The 17,860-nt window shown below is 47.5% G+C and overlaps 1 protein-coding gene across 1 annotated transcript; it reads left to right on the forward strand.

The window, feature by feature from the left end:
• The first annotated feature begins 15,409 nt into the window (after window positions 1-15,409).
• Window positions 15,410-17,398, forward strand: LOC123412442 (aspartyl protease family protein At5g10770-like). Its single transcript, XM_045105389.1, has 3 exons — window positions 15,410-15,681; window positions 15,773-16,175; window positions 16,262-17,398. Exons 1-3 carry the CDS (start codon window positions 15,504-15,506, stop codon window positions 17,154-17,156), a joined length of 1,476 nt encoding a protein of 491 aa, XP_044961324.1. The 5' UTR covers window positions 15,410-15,503; the 3' UTR covers window positions 17,157-17,398.
• The last annotated feature ends 462 nt before the right edge of the window (window positions 17,399-17,860 follow it).

Below are 17,860 nucleotides of genomic sequence, written 5' to 3' on the forward strand. Positions count from 1 at the left end.
CCATTAAGTATTTTGCACTGAACTATCGTGTAGTCATCAGAAACGTGTATGTCGGATGTTCATAGCATCCACAGACGACGCTCGAGGTGCAGCACACCGAGTGGTGCATTAAGGACATAAGCCTTCTGCGCAGCAACGAGGACAATCCTCTTCAAAGTTTGCTACTATCAACTTTCAACTAAATTTTCTCTAGGAACATATAAAAACAGTAGAGCTATAGCGCAAGCTACATCGTAATTCGCAAAGACCATTAGACTATGTTCATGACAATTAGTTCAATTAATCATATTACTTAAGAACTCCCACTCAAAAAGTACATCTCTCTAGTCATTTCAGTGGTACATGATCCAAATCCACTATCTCAAGTCCGATCATCACGTGAGTCGAGAATAGTTTCAGTGGTAAGCATCTCTATGCTAATCATATCAACTATACGATTCATGCTCGACCTTTCGGTCTCATGTGTTCCGAGGCCATGTCTGCACATGCTAGGCTCGTCAAGCTTAACCCGAGTGTTCTGCGTGTGCAACTGTTTTGCACCCGTTGTATGTGAACGTTGAGTCTATCACACCCGATCATCACGTGGTGTCTCGAAACGACGAACTGTAGCAACGGTGCACAGTCGGGGAGAACACAATTTCGTCTTGAAATTTTAGTGAGAGATCACCTCATAATGCTACCGTCGTTCTAAGCAAAATAAGGTGCATAAAAGGATTAACATCACATGCAATTTATAAGTGACATGATATGGCCATCATCACATGCTTCTTGATCTCCATCACCAAAGCACCGGCACGATCTTCTTGTCACCGGCGTCACACCATGATCTCCATCAACGTGTCGCCATCGGGGTTGTCGTGCTACTCATGCTATTACTACTAAAGCTGCGTCCTAGCAAAATAGTAAACGCATCTGCAAGCACAAACGTTAGTTATAAAGACAACCCTATGGCTCCTGCCGGTTGCCGTACCATCGACGTGCAAGTCGATATTATCTATTACAACATGATCATCTCATACATCCAATATATCACATCACATCGTTGGCCATATCACATCACAAGCATACCCTGCAAAAACAAGTTAGACGTCCTCTAATTTTGTTGTTGCATGTTTTACGTGGTGACCATGGGTATCTAGTAGGATCGCATCTTACTTACGCAAACACCACAACGGAGATATATGAGTTGCTATTTAACCTCATCCAAGGACCTCCTCGGTCAAATCCGATTCAACTAAAGTTGGAGAAACCGACACTTGCCAGTCATCTTTGAGCAACGGGGTTACTCGTAGCGATGAAACCAGTCTCTCGTAAGCGTACGAGTAATGTCGGTCCAAGCCGCTTCAATCCAACAATACCGCGGAATCAAGAAAAGACTAAGTAGGGCAGCAAAACGCACATCACCGCCCACAAAAACTTTTGTGTTCTACTCGAGAAGACATCTACGCATGAACCTAGCTCATGATGCCACTGTTGGGGAACATCGCATGGGAAACAAAAATTTTCCTACGCGCACGAAGACCTATCATGGTGATGTCCATCTACGAGAGGGGATTTCCGATCTACGTACCCTTGTAGACCGCACAGCAGAAGCGTTAAGAAACGCGGTTGATGTAGTGGAACGTCCTCACGTCCATCGATCCGCCCCGCGAACCGTCCCACGAACCGTCCCGCGATCCGTCCCACGATCTAGTGCTGAACGGACAGCACCTCCGCGTTCAGCACACGTACAGCTCGACGATGATCTCGGCCTTCTTGATCCAGCAAGAGAGACGGAGAGGTAGAAGAGTTCTTCGGCAGCGTGACGGCGCTCCGGAGGTTGGTGATGATCTAATCTCGGCAAGGCTCCGCCCGAGCTCCGCAGAAACGCGATCTAGAGGAAAAACCGTGGAGGTATGTGGTCGGGCTGCCGTGGCAAAAGTTGTCTCAAATCAGCCCTAATACCTCAGTATATATAGGAGGGAGGGGGAGGGAAGAGGCAGCCTCAAACCCTCAAGGTTTGGCCGAAATTGGAGGTGGAGGAGTCCTACTCCAATCCTAGTTGGAGTAGGATTCCACCTTCCCACTTGGAAACTCTTCCACCTTGTGTTTTTTCCTTCTCAAACCTTATGGGCCTTAGTGGGAACTTATTCCAGCCCACTAGGGGCTGGTTTATCTCTTCCCATAGCCCATGAGACCCCTTGGGGCGTGACACCCCTCCCGATGGTCCCCGGCACCCCTCCCGGCACTCCCGGTACACTACCGATGAGCCCGAAACTTTTCCGGTAATGCACAAAAACCTTCCGGTAACCAAATGAGGTCATCCTATATATCAATCTTCGTTTCCGGACCATTCCGGAAACCCTCGTGACGTCCGTGATCTCATCCGGGACTCCGAACAACATTCGGTAACCAACCATATAACTCAAATACGCATAAAACAACGTCGAACCTTAAGTGTGCAGACCCTGCGGGTTCGAGAACTATGTAGACATGACCCGAGAGACTCCTCGGTCAATATCCAATAGCGGGACCTGGATGCCCATATTGGATCCTACATATCCTACGAAGATCTTATCGTTTGAACCTCAGTGCCAAGGATTCATATAATCCCGTATGTCATTCCCTTTGTCCTTCGGTATGTTACTTGCCCGAGATTCGATCGTTAGTATCCGCATACCTATTTCAATCTCGTTTACCGGCAAGTCTCTTTACTCGTTCCGTAATACAAGATCCCGCAACTTACATTAAGTTACATTGCTTGCAAGGCTTGTGTGTGATGTTGTATTACCGAGTGGGCCCCGAGATACCTCTCTGTCACACAGAGTGACAAATCCCAGTCTCGATCTATACTAACTCAACGAACACCTTCGGAGATACCTGTAGAGCATCTTTATAGTCACCCAGTTACGTTGCGACGTTTGATACACACAAAGCATTCCTCCGGTGTCCGTGAGTTATATGATCTCATGGTCATAGGAACAAATACTTGACACGCAGATAACAGTAGCAACAAAATGACACGATCAACATGCTACGTCTATTAGTTTGGGTCTAGTCCATCACATGATTCTCCTAATGATGTGATCCCGTTATCAAGTGACAACACTTGCCTATGGTCAGGAAACCTTGACCATCTTTGATCAACGAGCTAGTCAACTAGAGGCTTACTAGGGACAGTGTTTTGTCTATGTATCCACACATGCACTGTGTTTCCAATCAATACAATTATAGCATGGATAATAAACGATTATCATGAACAAAGAAATATAATAATAACTAATTTATTATTGCCTCTAGGGCATATTTCCAACAGGGGCAACCCACCCCGGGGAAGCCCATAGACCTTGGGGGTGGCGCACCAGCCCTTGGTGGGCTGGTGGGACAGCCCAAGAAGGCCCTATGCGCCAATGATAGAAAATCAAAGAGAAAAAAAGGAGGTGGGAAAGGAGAGAACGACTCCACTTTCCAATCCTAGTTGGACTAGGATTGGAGGAGGACTCCTCCTCCCTTGGTGGCGCAGCCCTTGGGGCTCCTTGAGCTTCAAGGCAAGCCTCCCCTCCCTTCTCCTATATATATGGAGCAATTAGGGCTGATTTGAGACAACTTTTCAAAGGCAACCCGACCACATACCTCCACGGTTTTACCTCTAGATCGCGTTTCTGCGGAGCTCGGGCGGAGCTCTGCTGAGATCAGATCACCACCAACCTCCGGAGCGCCGTCACGCTGCCAGAGAACTCATCTACCTCTTCGTCTCTCTTGCTGGATCAAGAAGGCTGAGATCATCGTCGAGCTGTACGTGTGCTGAACGCGGAGGTGCCGTCCGTTCGGCACTAGATCGTGGGACGGATCGCGGGACGGTTTGTGGGACGGTTCGCGGGGCGAATCGAGGGACGTGAGGACGTTCCACTACATCAACCGCGTTCACTAACGCTTCTGCTGTGCGATCTACAAGGGTACGTAGATTGGAAATCCCCTCTGGTAGATGGACATCACCATGATAGGTCTTCGTGCGCGTAGGAATTTTTTTGTTTCCCATGCGACGTTCCCCAACAAAAAGTTGTGGGCGATGATTTGTCAATTTTCTTGCCGCTACTAGTCTTATTCTTTTCCGGCGGCATTGTGGGATGAAGCGGCCCGGACCGACTTTACACGTACGCTTACGTGAGACTGGTTCCACCGACAGACATGCACACCGTGCATAAAGGTGGCTAGCGGGTGTCTGTCTCTCCTACTCTAGTCGGATTGGATTTGATGAAAAGGGTCCTTATGAAGGGTAAATAGCTTTGGCATATCATCGTTGTGGCTGTCACGTAGGTAAGAAGGCGTTCTTGCTAGAAACCCAAATCAGCCACGTAAAACTTGCAACAACAATTAGAGGACGTCTAACTTGTTTTTGCAGGGTTTGACATGTGATGTGATATGGCCAAAGTTGTGATGTTGCATGTATGATGTATGAGATGATCATGTTATTGTAATAGGTTTCACGACTTGCATGTCGATGAGTATGACAACCGGCAGGAGCCATAGGAGTTGTCTTAATTTATTGTATGAGATGCAACGCCGTGTGCTTACTACTTTTACTTCATTGCTAACGGTTAGCTATAGTAGTAGTGATAGTAGTTGTTGGCGTGACGACTTCATGGAGACACTATGATGGAGATCATGATGATGGAGATCATGGTGTCACGCCGGTGACGATGATGATCATGCGATGCCTGAAGATGGAGGTCGAAAGAGCAAAGATGATAATGGCCATATCATGTCACTATATGATTGCATTGTGATGTTTATCATGTTTTACATCTTATTGCTTAGAACGACGGTAGCATAATAAGATGATCCCTCTTAAAATTTCGAGAACGTATTCCCCTAAGTGTGCACCGTTGCGAAGGTTCGTTGTCTCGAAGCACCACGTGATGATCGGGTGTGATAGATTCTAACGTTCGCATACAACGGGTGTAAGCCAGATTTACACACGCGAAACACCTAGGTTGACTCGACGAGCTTAGCATGTACAGACATGACCTCGAATACAAGAGACCGAAAGGTCGAACATGAGTCGTATGGTTGAATACCATCAGCATGAAGTTGCTCACCATGGTGACTAGTCCGTCTCACGTGATGATCGGACACGGGTTAGTCAACATGGATCATGTATCACTTAGATGACTAGAGGGATGTCGATTTAAGTGGGAGTTCATACTTAATTTGATTAAATGAACTTAGTCTAAAAGTTGTGTTTATAAATATTGTAGATGGCCAGCGTCAACCTCAATTTCAACGCATTCCTAGAGAAAAACAAGCTGAAAGATGATGGTAGCAACTATGCGGACTGGGTTCGCAACTTGAAGCTCATCCTTGAAGCAGCTAAAAAGGCTTATGTCCTTGATGCGCCGCTAGGTGACCCTCCCGCTCCCTCAGCAGCCGAGGACATTCTGAACGTCTGGCAAACGCGGAGTGATGACTACTCTCTGGTTAGGTGTGGCATGTTATACAGTTTAGAAACGGGGCTCCAAAGGCGTTTTAAGCAACACGGAGCATATGAGATGTTCCAGGAGCTGAAGCTAGTTTTTCAAGCTCATGCCCGTGTCGAGAGATATGAAGTCTCTGGCAAGTTCTTTAGCTGTAAGATGGAGGAGAACAGTTCTGTCAGTGAGCACATACTCAAAATGTCTGTGTTACACGGTCGTCTGACTTCACTTGGAGTCGAACTTCCGGATGATGCTATAATTGACAGAATCCTCCAGTCTCTCCCACCAAGCTACAAAGGCTTTGTGCTTAACTACAACATGCAAGGGATGGAAAAGACCATTCCCGAGTTGTACTCGATGCTCAAGTCTGCAGAAGTAGAAATCAAGAAAGAGCATCAAGTGTTGATGGTCAACAAGACCACTAGTTTCAAGAAAGGCAAGGGTAAGAAGAACTTCAAGAAAGACGGCAAAGTTGTTGCTGCGCCCGGTAAGCCAGATGCCGGGAAGAAGAAAAATAATGGACCCAAGCCTGAGACTGAGTGCTTCTATTGCAAGGGAAAGGGTCACTGGAAGCGGAACTGCCCCAAATACTTAGCGGACAAGAAGGCCGACAACGTTAAAGGTATATGTGATATACATGTTATAGATGTGTACCTTACCAGCGCTCGTAGTAGCTCCTAGGTATTTGATACCGGTGCTGCTGCTCACATTTGTGACTCAAAGCAGGAACCGCGGAATAAGCGGAGACTGGCCAAGGACGAGGTGACGATGCGCGTCGGGAATGGTTCAAAGGTCGATGTGATCGCCGTCGGCACGCTACCTCTACATCTACCGTCGGGTTAGTTTTAAACCTTAATAATTGTTATTTAGTACCAGCTTTGAGCATGAATATTGTATGAGGGTCTTGCTTAATGCGAGACGGCTACTCATTTAAGTCAGAGAATAATGGTTGTTCTATTTATATGAGTGATATGTTTTATGGTCATGCTCCGCTGGTGAATGGTTTATTCTTGATGAATCTCGATCGTGATGTTACACATATTCATAGTGTGAGTTCCAAAAGATGTAAAGTTGATAATGATAGTCCCACATACTTGTGGCACTACCGCCTTGGTCATATCGGCGTTAAGCGCATGAAGAAGCTCCATACTGATGGACTATTAGAGTCTCTTGATTTTGAATCATTTGACACATGCGAACTGTGCCTCATGGGCAAGATGACTAAGACTCCATTCTCAGGAATAATGGAGAGAGCAACCGACTTATTGGAAATAATACATACTGATGTGTGTGGTCCAATGAACGTTGAAGCTCGCGGTGGCTATCGTTATGTTCTCACTCTCACCGATGATTTGAGTAGGTATGGGTATATCTACTTGATGAAACAAAAATCTGAGACATTTGAAAAATTCAAGGAATTTCAGAGTGAGATCGAGAATCAACTTGACAGAAAAATCAAGTGTCTACGATCTGATCGTGGAGGAGAGTATTTGAGTCACGAGTTTGGCACACACCTAAGGAAGTGTGGAATCGTTTCACAACTAACGCCGCCTGGCACACCGCAACGCAACGGAGTGTCTGAACGTCGTAATCGCACCTTATTAGATATGGTACGATCTATGATGTCTCTTACCGACTTACCGCTATCATTTTGGGGATACGCATTAGAAACTGCAGCATTCACTTTAAATAGGGCACCGTCTAAATCCGTTGAGACGACACCATATGAACTATGGTTTGGCAAGAAACCTAAGTTGTCGTTTCTTAAAGTTTGGGGCTGCGATGCTTGTGTGAAGAAGCAACCAGAAAAGCTCGAACCCAAAGCGGAGAAATGCGTATTGATAGGATACCCTAAGGAAACTATTGGGTATACCTTCTATCTTAGATCCGAAGGTAAGACCTTTGTTGCCAAGAACGGATCCTTTCTAGAGAAAGAGTTTCTCTCGAAAGAAGTAAGTGGGAGGAAGGTAGAACTTGATGAGGTAATTAAACCCCCTCTCGAACAGGATAGTAGCGTAGCGCGGGAAGTTGTTCCTGTGGCGCCTACACCAACTGAAGAGGAAGTTAATGATGATGATCATGAAGCTTTGGATCAAGTTACTACTGAACCGCGAAGGTCCACAAGGGCACGCTCCGCACCAGAGTGGTACGGCAACCGTGTGATGGAAATCATGTTGTTAGACAACGGTGAACCTTCAAACTATGAAGAAGCAATGGCGGGCCCGGATTCCAACAAATGGCTTGAGGCTATGAAATCTGAGATAGGATCCATGTATGAGAACAAAGTATGGACTTTGGTGGACTTTCCCGATGACCGGCGAGCCATAGAAAATAAATGGATCTTCAAGAAGAAGACTGATGCAAACGGTAATGTAACCGTTTACAAAGCTCGACTTGTCGCAAAGGGTTTTCGACAAATTCAAGGAGTTGACTACAAAGAGACTTTCTCTCCCGTAGCGAAGCTGAAATCAGTCTGAATCATGTTAGCAATTGCCGCATTTTATGATTATGAAATTTGGCAAATGGACGTCAAAACAATGTTCCTTAACGGGAACCTTAAGGAAGAGTTGTATATGATGCAACCAGAAGGTTTTGTCGACCCTAAGGGTGCTAACAAAGTGTGCAAGCTCCAGCGCTCCATCTATGGGCTGGTGCAAGCATCTCGGAGTTGGAACATTCGCTTTAATGAGGTGATTAAAGCGTTTGGGTTCATACAGGTTTACGGAGAAGCCTGTTTGTACAAGAAAGTGAGTGGGAGCTCTGTAGCTTTCCTCATACTGTATGTGGATGACATATTATTGATGGGGAATAATATAGAGATGTTGGAGAGCATAAAGGCCTATTTGAACAAAAGTTTTTCAATGAAGGACCTTGGAGAAGCTGCATACATATTAGGCATCAAGATCTATAGAGATAGATCAAGACGCCTCATAGGTCTTTCGCAAAGTACATACCTTGACAAGATATTGAAGAAGTTCAATATGGAAAACAAAGAAAGGGTTCTTGCCAGTTTTGCAAGGTATGAGATTGAGTAAGACTCAGTCGCCGACCACGGCAGCAGAAAGAGAGAAGATGAGTTATGTCCCCTACGCTTCAGCCGTAGGCTCTCTAATGTATGCCATGCTGTGTACCAGACCTGATATAAACCTTGCCATAAGTTTGGTAGGGAGGTACCAAAGTGATCCCGGTATGGAACACTGGACAACGGTCAAGAATATCCTTAAGTGCCTGAAAAGGACTAAGGAAATGTTTCTCGTTTATGGAGGTGACGAAGAGCTCGTCGTAAAGGGTTACGTCGATGCTAGCTTCGACACAGATCCGGATGACTCTAAGTCACAGACCGAATACGTATATGTGTTGAATGGTGGGGCAGTGAGCTGGTGCAGCAGCAAGCAAGAAGTCGTGGCATCATCTACATGTGAAGCGGAGTACATAGCTGCTTCAGAAGCAGCTCATGAAGGAATTTTGATGAAGGAGCTCATCACCGACCTTGGAGTGGTTCCAAGCGCGTCGGGTCCAATGACACTCTTCTGTGATAACACTGGGGCCATTGCCATAGTCAAGGAGCCCAGGTTTCACCGGAAGACGAAGCACATCAATCGCCGCTACAACTCCATCCAGGACCATGTCCATAGTGGAGTGATAGATATTTGTAAAGTACACACGGATCTGAATATTGCAGACCCGTTGACTAAACCTCTTCCACGAGCAAAACATGATCAACACCATAATGCTATGGGTGTTCGATACATCACAATGTAACTAGATTATTGACTCTAGTGCAAGTGGGAGACTATTGGAAATATGCCCTAGAGGCAATAATAAAATGGTTATTATCATATTTCCTTGTTCATGATAATCGTCTATTGTTCATGCTATAATTGTATTAACAGGAAACAATAATACATGTGTGAATAAATAGATCACAATGTGTCCCTAGCAAGCCTCTAGTTGGCTAGCTCGTTAGTCAATAGATGATCATGGTTTCCTGATCATGGGCATTAGATGTCATTGATAACGGGTTCACATCATTGGTAGAATGATGTGATCGACAAGACCCAATCTTAAGCATAGCACTAGATCGTATTGTTCGTATGCTAAAGCTTTTCTAATGTCAAATATCTTTTCCTTCGACCGTGAGATTGTGCAACTCCCGGATACCGTAGGAGTGCTTTGGGTGTATCAAACGTCACAACGTAACTGGGTGACTATAAAGGTGCACTACGGGTACCTCCAAAAGTGTCTGTTGGGTTGGTACGAATCGAGATCAGGATTTGTTAATCCGTGTGACGGAGAGGTATCTCTGGGCCCGCTCGGTAGAACATCATCATGGGCTCAATGTGACTAAGGAGTTAGTCACACGATGACGTGCTACGGAATGAGTGAAGAGACTTACCGGTAATGAGATTGAACAAGGTATAGGTATACCGACGATCGAATCTCGGGCAAGTTCTATATCGACAGACAAAGGGAATCGTATACGGGATTAATTGAATCCTTGACATTGTGGTTCGTCCGATGAGATCATCGTGGAGCAAGTGGGAGCCACCATGGGTATCCAGACCCCGCTGATGGTTATTGGCCGGAGAGGCGTCTCGGTCATGTCTGCCTGTCTCCCGAACCCGTAGGGTCTACACACTTAAGGTTCGATGACGCTAGGGTTATACGGAATTGTTATACGAGGTTACTGAAAGTTGTTCGGAGTCCCGGATGAGATCCCGGACATCACGAGGAGCTCCGGAATGGTCCGGAGGTAAAGATTTATATATAGGACGGATGGTTTCGGATACCGGAAGTGTTTCGGGCATCACCGGTAACGTACCGGGACCACCGGGACCACCGGAGGTGGCCCCGGGGGTCCACCGAAGGGGGGCAACGACCCCGGGAGGTAAGGTGGGCCAAGTGGGGAAGGGAACCAGCCCCTAGGTGGGCTGGTGCGCCTCCCCACTCAGCCCAATGCGTGGGGGAGAGAAAAGGGGGGCAAACCCTAAGCCAGGTGGGCCTAAGGCCCACCAGGTGGTGCGCCACCCCCTCCCCACCCTAGCCGCCGCCACCTTTCCCATCTGGTGGCCGCCGGCCCCTCGGGAGGGAACCCTAGGGGTGGCGCAGCCCCTCCCCCTCCTCCTATAAATAGAAAGGGATTTTGGCCCTTGGGAGAGAGACTTCTCCCTCTCCCTCGGCGCAGCCCTGCCCTACTTCCTCCTCCTCTATGCTGGTGCTTGGCGAAGCCCTGCCGAGAGACCTCGTCTCTCCATCGACACCACGCCGTCGTGCTGCTGGAGTTCTTACCCAACCTCTCCCTCCTCCTTGCTGGATCAAGGTGCGGGAGACGTCACCGGGCTGCACGTGTGTTGAACGCGGAGGTGTCGTAGTTCGGCACTAGATCGGAATCACACCGCGATCTGAATCGCTGCGAGTACGACTCCATCAACCGCGTTCTAGTAACGCTTCCGCTTAGCGATCTTCAAAGGTATGAAGATGCTCTTACCCCTCTCTCGTTGCTGGTCTCTCCATAGGAAGATCTGAATATGCGTAGGAAAATTTTGAATTTATGCTACATTACCCCAACACCGAGTTCTCCGATAGCGTTGCTCCTTTGCTGAAAAAACCGATCATGGCTCGTCAGTTTCTCTGCAATATGTTTGAACAACTTGATGCTCATCCTAAAACATTGCCGGAAGTAGGACTCGGGGTATGTGGGAATATCCGCAAAATAGTTACTTATCAATCTGTTGTGGGCATCAATCCTATCCCTCCAGAATTTCTCACGACCAAAAAACGAACCACCGTGCTTCGTTTTTTGTTGATGTGCATAGCTAGGACCATTGCTAGGTCCTCCTCCTCTTGAAGATCTAATTATTCATGAGAAGAATCATGAGACGAACTCATCTACAAATTTGAATTCAAACTAAAATTTAACAATACAAACATCTACAAAATCATCTACAAAAATGAGGTTTAGTAGCAATATATACCTTGCAAACGTTTTGTCAAACACGTTGTGGGCGCTGAGCTGCAAACCCCCGTCGGGCGCTGTTCGTCGATGGAATAGGGCGCTCCATGAGCAGCCGCGATGGAGGAAGCGGCGGCGGCCACCGGGGAAGAGGGGCAAGCGGCGCGCGCGGTGGGGAACGGCGGGAGGAAGCGTCGATGGGTCGCCACAAAGGATGGGGGAATTGCGCTCACGAGCGGAGCTTTCAGATCCGACGGTTGGTGGGCGTTCGGGCGGGAGAGTCGCTTTTCAGCGCGCGGTAGCGGACGTTAGAAAAATGCAGCGCACAGTGCGATTATGTTCGACACACGGAGTAGTTTTTAGTGTGCGCGATTTTAACGAGTATGCTGGAGCTGCCGATTCGGTCAAGCACGCGCTAAAAAGCCATTTTCCAGGACGCGTCTTATTTAGCGCGTGTGTTGGAGATGCTCTTAGGATGTCTTCCATGACAACATGCAAATTTTCTTCGGTATTTGTCTCCATATAAGGGGAATCAGTCCACAGACATGAATGTCGTAGCCGGTCATCTAACAATATCCACATAAAATTCAAGTTGGGTTTTGACTTAAAGCATGGCTAAATGGTATAGCCAACTGTTTTCTGTATGATGTTGCCATGTTACATATAGTTAGGACTTATAGCCACACATACAATAAGGTAAACTATAAGGTTGGCTATAAGAGTATTATTTTTGTCCTCCTTTTCTCTATCTCTTTTTTCGTATTTATTGCATTTTCCTAGGAGTACGTATATAGCTAGGCTCTTGCATGAGAGCCCACTCTCCTTACTTTTTCATCTCTCTTTCCTCCACATAGACAAAAATGCTATGTAAGCGGGATATAAGTCCACTATTATACTTGCTCTTATTAGCGGATGAAATTTATGTAAATTGACTGATATTGATCAAAATTTAAAAGAAAATGACAAAAATCATCCATACATAGCATGCAAGTACAAAAATGTCCCAAATTTGATGTCCAACAAGTTTTTCAATGGATCATGTCACCCTACACATATTGTCCCTTCAGCTTCACCTAAAAATGTGTACTTAAATGTCCGTTCCTTTGTCATGTGATACATCACGATAGCGCATACGAGCTACACAACATGAATAACAATATTGAATGAATGCATAATTCAATCAACAAGAAGAAGATCCCAAATTTATGATCTCCTCCTCTACCGCATGCAATGGCTACCTTGCCTCCAACTGAGCAACTACATGACTAGACTTTGTGGCGATGGTCTAGATGGTGTACCATCAATACGATAACGACCTCACGTTGCGATCATGGATGATGTGCATGTCATTGGGCACAATGTGCTTTAGTTCATGAATCAGTTCATGCACTTGTTGCCAGAAGATCCCCAATCTACTCCTGCCTACGAAATCTGCGGATACTGCCAACAACGCATCGCACAATAACTCATCCTCCATGGTCGAGTACCCTTCATCCTTCTTACTCGAAAAAATACATGGTGTTCGAAAATAAGCTCAATGACATTTGACCGAACACCTGTGGGTGTGGTAGCCGCGATGGAGGTTGTCGACGGGTTGGTGGAGTGTACATGGGTACAAATGGCTTCAGGATGGATAGCACCATCAAAAAGGCGGGCATGCACATCGGTGTTGGTTGCAAACGTCTGACACTGCATGTTTGGCGGCTGGAGAGGTATACCGGCGACACACGAGGTGAACGGTGTGGATGGAAAGCAAGAGGAAGAAAAGGTGGAGGGTGCGGATGCAAGGCAAGAGGAAGAAGAGATGGAGTGGAAGAAAATGGGGCCATGAGGATGGATTTAGTGAGTCTGGGATTTCGCAGTCCAACGTGGTTGTTGTCCGAACTCCCGCACCCCCTCTATCACCACTTTGCGAGAGAAAGTGCGTTCGAACTGCCGAACGGATCGATACATACCTGCATTGGATGGCTTCCGCGGTTTGAAACCGTATGAACATATGCAGACAGTCTCAGGGTCGACATTGGAGATGCCCTTAGGCCAACTCCAACACGTATATCCCATCTAAAATAGACTTCTCACAAAAAAGCAAGATTCGTGAAAACGAAAACCATACGATGTTTATTTTTAACCAAAAGAACGAAAGTTAGCAAAGTTCAATTAAACCGTACAAAACTTAAATTAAACTAGGTGAGGTTACCTCAAAGGCATGGCCTCCAAGACAACCGGCACCTCCGTTGTCGTCGCCGCCCTTCAAGTGGTTCGCCGCATAAGGTGTCGTGATATGCTAGATCAACCGTCGTTGCACGCTTGCGACACATCTGCTTGGTCGCGTCCGCCTAGTGGCAAGGCTCGAGTGCAGACTCTAGCCCTTGTTGCCCACCCTTGCCCTTGCCGGAAAGGTGTCTGGCCAAGCACTCGAATTTAGCCAGCCCCGGTTTGTAGAGTTGGTCGCTGATACATCGTCGGGGCGGGCGGACGTCTACGCAACGGTCCTGGATCGATCTTCGGCCAGGCAAACACGAGGTCTGGGAGGTCCAGCACCACGTTCGACATTGCGAACACTGCCAGATGCGCCACATTGCATCGCGTCTCCTTGGCTGCCATCATGTCGGTCGTCATCATGGTACGCGAGGATGTGCCACCCCTACCGCGACCGAGGTAATGAAGGAGGCAGCCACAAGTGTTCGCGATTACAGAGGAGGACGCCCCCTTCTTCTTCACACAATGATGTGACAACTAACTAATGAGAATATAGAAAAATTGAATAACTTAGCTAGTTACTCATTTTATGAGTAACATAACGCATACTAAAAGAAGATGAGTCTATAAGCTAATAAATAAAAGGTTCAATGTTACTATCCTTAGGCTGGTTGTAATAGGTATTATCATATAATAATATCATGCATATGATACTAATATATGATATCACATCCGTAATGCATAATATCATATGTTAGTATCATAAGGTAGTTCATTTATTGTCATGGAAGATACATAGTAGCATATCATTTAATATGATACGATATCATGATATAAGGCTGCCCGTAATGGTAGTATCATAGATAGTATCATGCATGCTAACTAGACAATTTTGATGAGGTGTCATAGAATTAAATGAAGAAAGAGATGGTTAAGTATCATATCATGATACCGTATCATATTAAATGATGTGCTACTATGTGTCTTGCATGACAATAAATGAACTACCCTATGATACTCCCTCCGGTCCTTTTTAGTCTGCATATTAGCTTTGTCCGAAGTCAAAGTATCTCTACTTTGACCAAATTTATAGAAACATGTATCAACATTCACAATGCCAAATTAATATTGTTAGATTCATTAAGAAAGGTAGTTTCATGATATGTATAGTTGATATTGTAGATGTTAATATTTTTCAATATATATTTGGTCAAACTTTGTAAAGTTTGACTTGACCCAAGTCTAATATGCGGAGTAAAAAGGACCGGAGGGAGTACTAACATATGATACTATGCATTACAGATGTGGTATCATACACTAGTATCATATGCATGATACTAGTATATGATACTATCCATTACAACCAGCCTAATATTCAACCCTCTCTTTTTTTTTTATTTAATTCTATGTCATCTAATCTAAATTGCCTAGTTGACATGTATGGATACTACGTATGATACTCTTATTATGGACAACCTTGTGATACTATTTAATGTGACGACAATAATTTAAACTAGCAACATATGCATGTTACTATGTTACTCCTCACTATAAATAATGTCAAGCTGACGGGGCATCACGGTCGCTGGACCGTCCACGGGGCGTTGTGATGGCGCCTTTTCCTTGCTGCGTCGGAATAGGTATGACGGGGACGCGAGCTAGACGGCAGAACTGCAGGACCGTTTGCTCTTCCTTGACACGTGGAAGGGATGGCCGCTGCTACTTGACGCAGCGTCCAATTTGGACGCCCATGCTGGCCTCCTGGTCATCATTTAGACTTCAACATGTCTTAGTCTTAGTAAACTGCTTTAACAGGTAAAGTGCGAACTACACGTTGAGGGGATGACTGCATATGTAGAGCCAGATCGGCTGGAGACGGCGACACCAGAGAGGAAGCCATGGCCACTGCTTCTAGCCCGCCGCTAGTAGCACTCGGCGTGCTCCTCCTCCTCCTCCTGTCCATTAGATTCGCCATTGTGCATGGCGGAGGAGCAGATCAGGAACGCCACCAACGCTACATGGTGGTGCAAACCAGCCACCTGCTGGAGCCAAAATCCATCTGCTCTGGCCTCAAGGGTACGTACATAGGTACACGAGTTGATGATGAAGATGTGTTGTGAGAACCATGGCCGTGATGCATGCTCTTTTTTTCTTCTTCTTTTTGCAGTGACTCCATCCGCGAATGGTACGTGGGTGCCGCTGCACCGGCCGTACGGCCCGTGCTCGCCGTCGGAGGGCACGCCGCCGTCCCTGGTGGAGATGCTCCGCTGGGATCAGGCCCGCACGGACTACGTCCGAAGGAAGGCCACCGGCGAGGTGGACGACGTGCTCGAGCCAGACAGGCCGCACGTGGACATGATGCAGATGGATTTCATGCTCCGAGGGACCTTCGGCATCGGCTCGGGCTCTGGCTACGGCGCGGTGATCGACGGCGACGACGACGACGACCCCATGATCCTGTCCCAGACCATGGCCATCGACACGACCGAGGACGTCCCGTGGATCCAGTGCCTCCCTTGCCTCATCCCCCAGTGCTACCCGCAGCGGAACGCCTTCTTCGATCCCCGCAGGTCAACAAAGCACCACCGGCTTCTTTTTTTTGTACTGGCCTTCTTCTTGATGCGGCAATGTAACATCCATTGTGCAAAAAGTACAGGTCGAGCACCGGCGCGCCCGTCCGCTGCGGCTCCCGCGCCTGCCGAACCCTCGGCGGCTACGCCAATGGCTGCTCCAAGCCCAACTCGACCGGAGACTGCCTGTACCGGATCGAGTACAGCGATCATAGGCTGACGCTCGGGACTTACATGACCGACACGCTGACCATCAGCCCCAGCACCACCTTCCTCAACTTCCGGTTCGGGTGCAGCCACGCCGTGCGCGGCAAGTTCAGCGCCCAGGCCTCCGGGACCATGTCGCTCGGCGGCGGGCCGCAGTCCCTCCTCTCGCAGACGGCCCGCGCGTACGGCAACGCCTTCTCCTACTGCGTTCCGGGGCCCAGCGCCGCCGGCTTTCTCTCCATCGGCGGGCCGGTCAACGGCGACGACGGCGGCGGCTCGGGCGCGTTCGCGACCACGCCGCTCGTCAGGAGCGCCAACGTCATCAACCCGACAATCTACGTGGTGCGGCTCCAGGGCATCGAAGTCGCCGGGCGGCGGCTCAACGTGCCGCCGGTGGTCTTCTCCGGCGGGACGGTCATGGACTCGAGCGCCGTCATCACGCAGCTGCCCCCCACCGCGTACCGCTCGCTGCGGCTGGCGTTCAGGAACGCCATGAGAGCGTACAAGACACGCGCTCCGACGGGGAACCTCGACACCTGCTTCGATTTCGTGGGGGTCAGCAAGGTGACGGTGCCCACGGTCTCGCTGGTGTTCGACGGCGGCGCTGTCATTGAGCTTGGCCTTCTGTCCGTCCTGCTGGACAGCTGCCTCGCCTTTGCGCCCATGGCCGCAGATTTCGCCCTCGGCTTCATCGGCAACGTGCAGCAGCAGACGCACGAGGTGCTCTATGACGTCGCCGGAGGGGCTGTGGGCTTCCGCCATGGTGCGTGCTAGCCGACCCTGAGCTAGCGCGCGGCGGCCGGCGCACATGCTCAATCCTCTTCTTTTAGGTTAATTCTCGCACTAGCTTCGCACTGTCACTGGCTAGCTAGTGCCCATATGTAATCCTAATTAAACTCTTAATAGGACTCTTAGATAAATTCTAGCAGAGTCATCGTATTGGCAGCATCCCTATCTGTCGAGTCGAACCGCAAACACATTATCGTCATAATACGAGCTTCAGATTTGTCCTCCAAGTAGTACTTGCATTTGCATGTCATAGAGTCACAGGTTCTTCTCAAAAAATTCAGACGAATACATAGCGGCGGCTGTCTTCCCCGGACGGCTCGCTAACCACCGCGCAAGTCATTGTTCACGGATGAAAACATTACTCGTGACAACAAAAACTTATACTATTGCATGCATCTCACCGAAGAAAAAAGACAATCATTTTAACAGTGCATGCATGCAAAACATTTACTATAGAGAGAAACGAGCATCCATGCATTAGCGATTCTAGTAAAAAATAGACAACATTCATTCATAACAAGGTCCAGTCCTAGCCAACATCTTATGTATATTTATTGTCAAGTTAAAAAATGTTTTATCTCACATATTAATAATTTTATAGGAGATTCGCCTTCACCGTTAGGTTTGTCTCGTTGAGACCTTCAAAATAAGATCTCATGTTGACATGTTTCGTTGATTTTTTTTCGTTG

The sequence above is a fragment of the Hordeum vulgare genome, chromosome 7H (genome assembly GCF_904849725.1).
Source record: "Hordeum vulgare subsp. vulgare chromosome 7H, MorexV3_pseudomolecules_assembly, whole genome shotgun sequence".
Classification (NCBI taxonomy): domain Eukaryota; kingdom Viridiplantae; phylum Streptophyta; class Magnoliopsida; order Poales; family Poaceae; genus Hordeum; species Hordeum vulgare.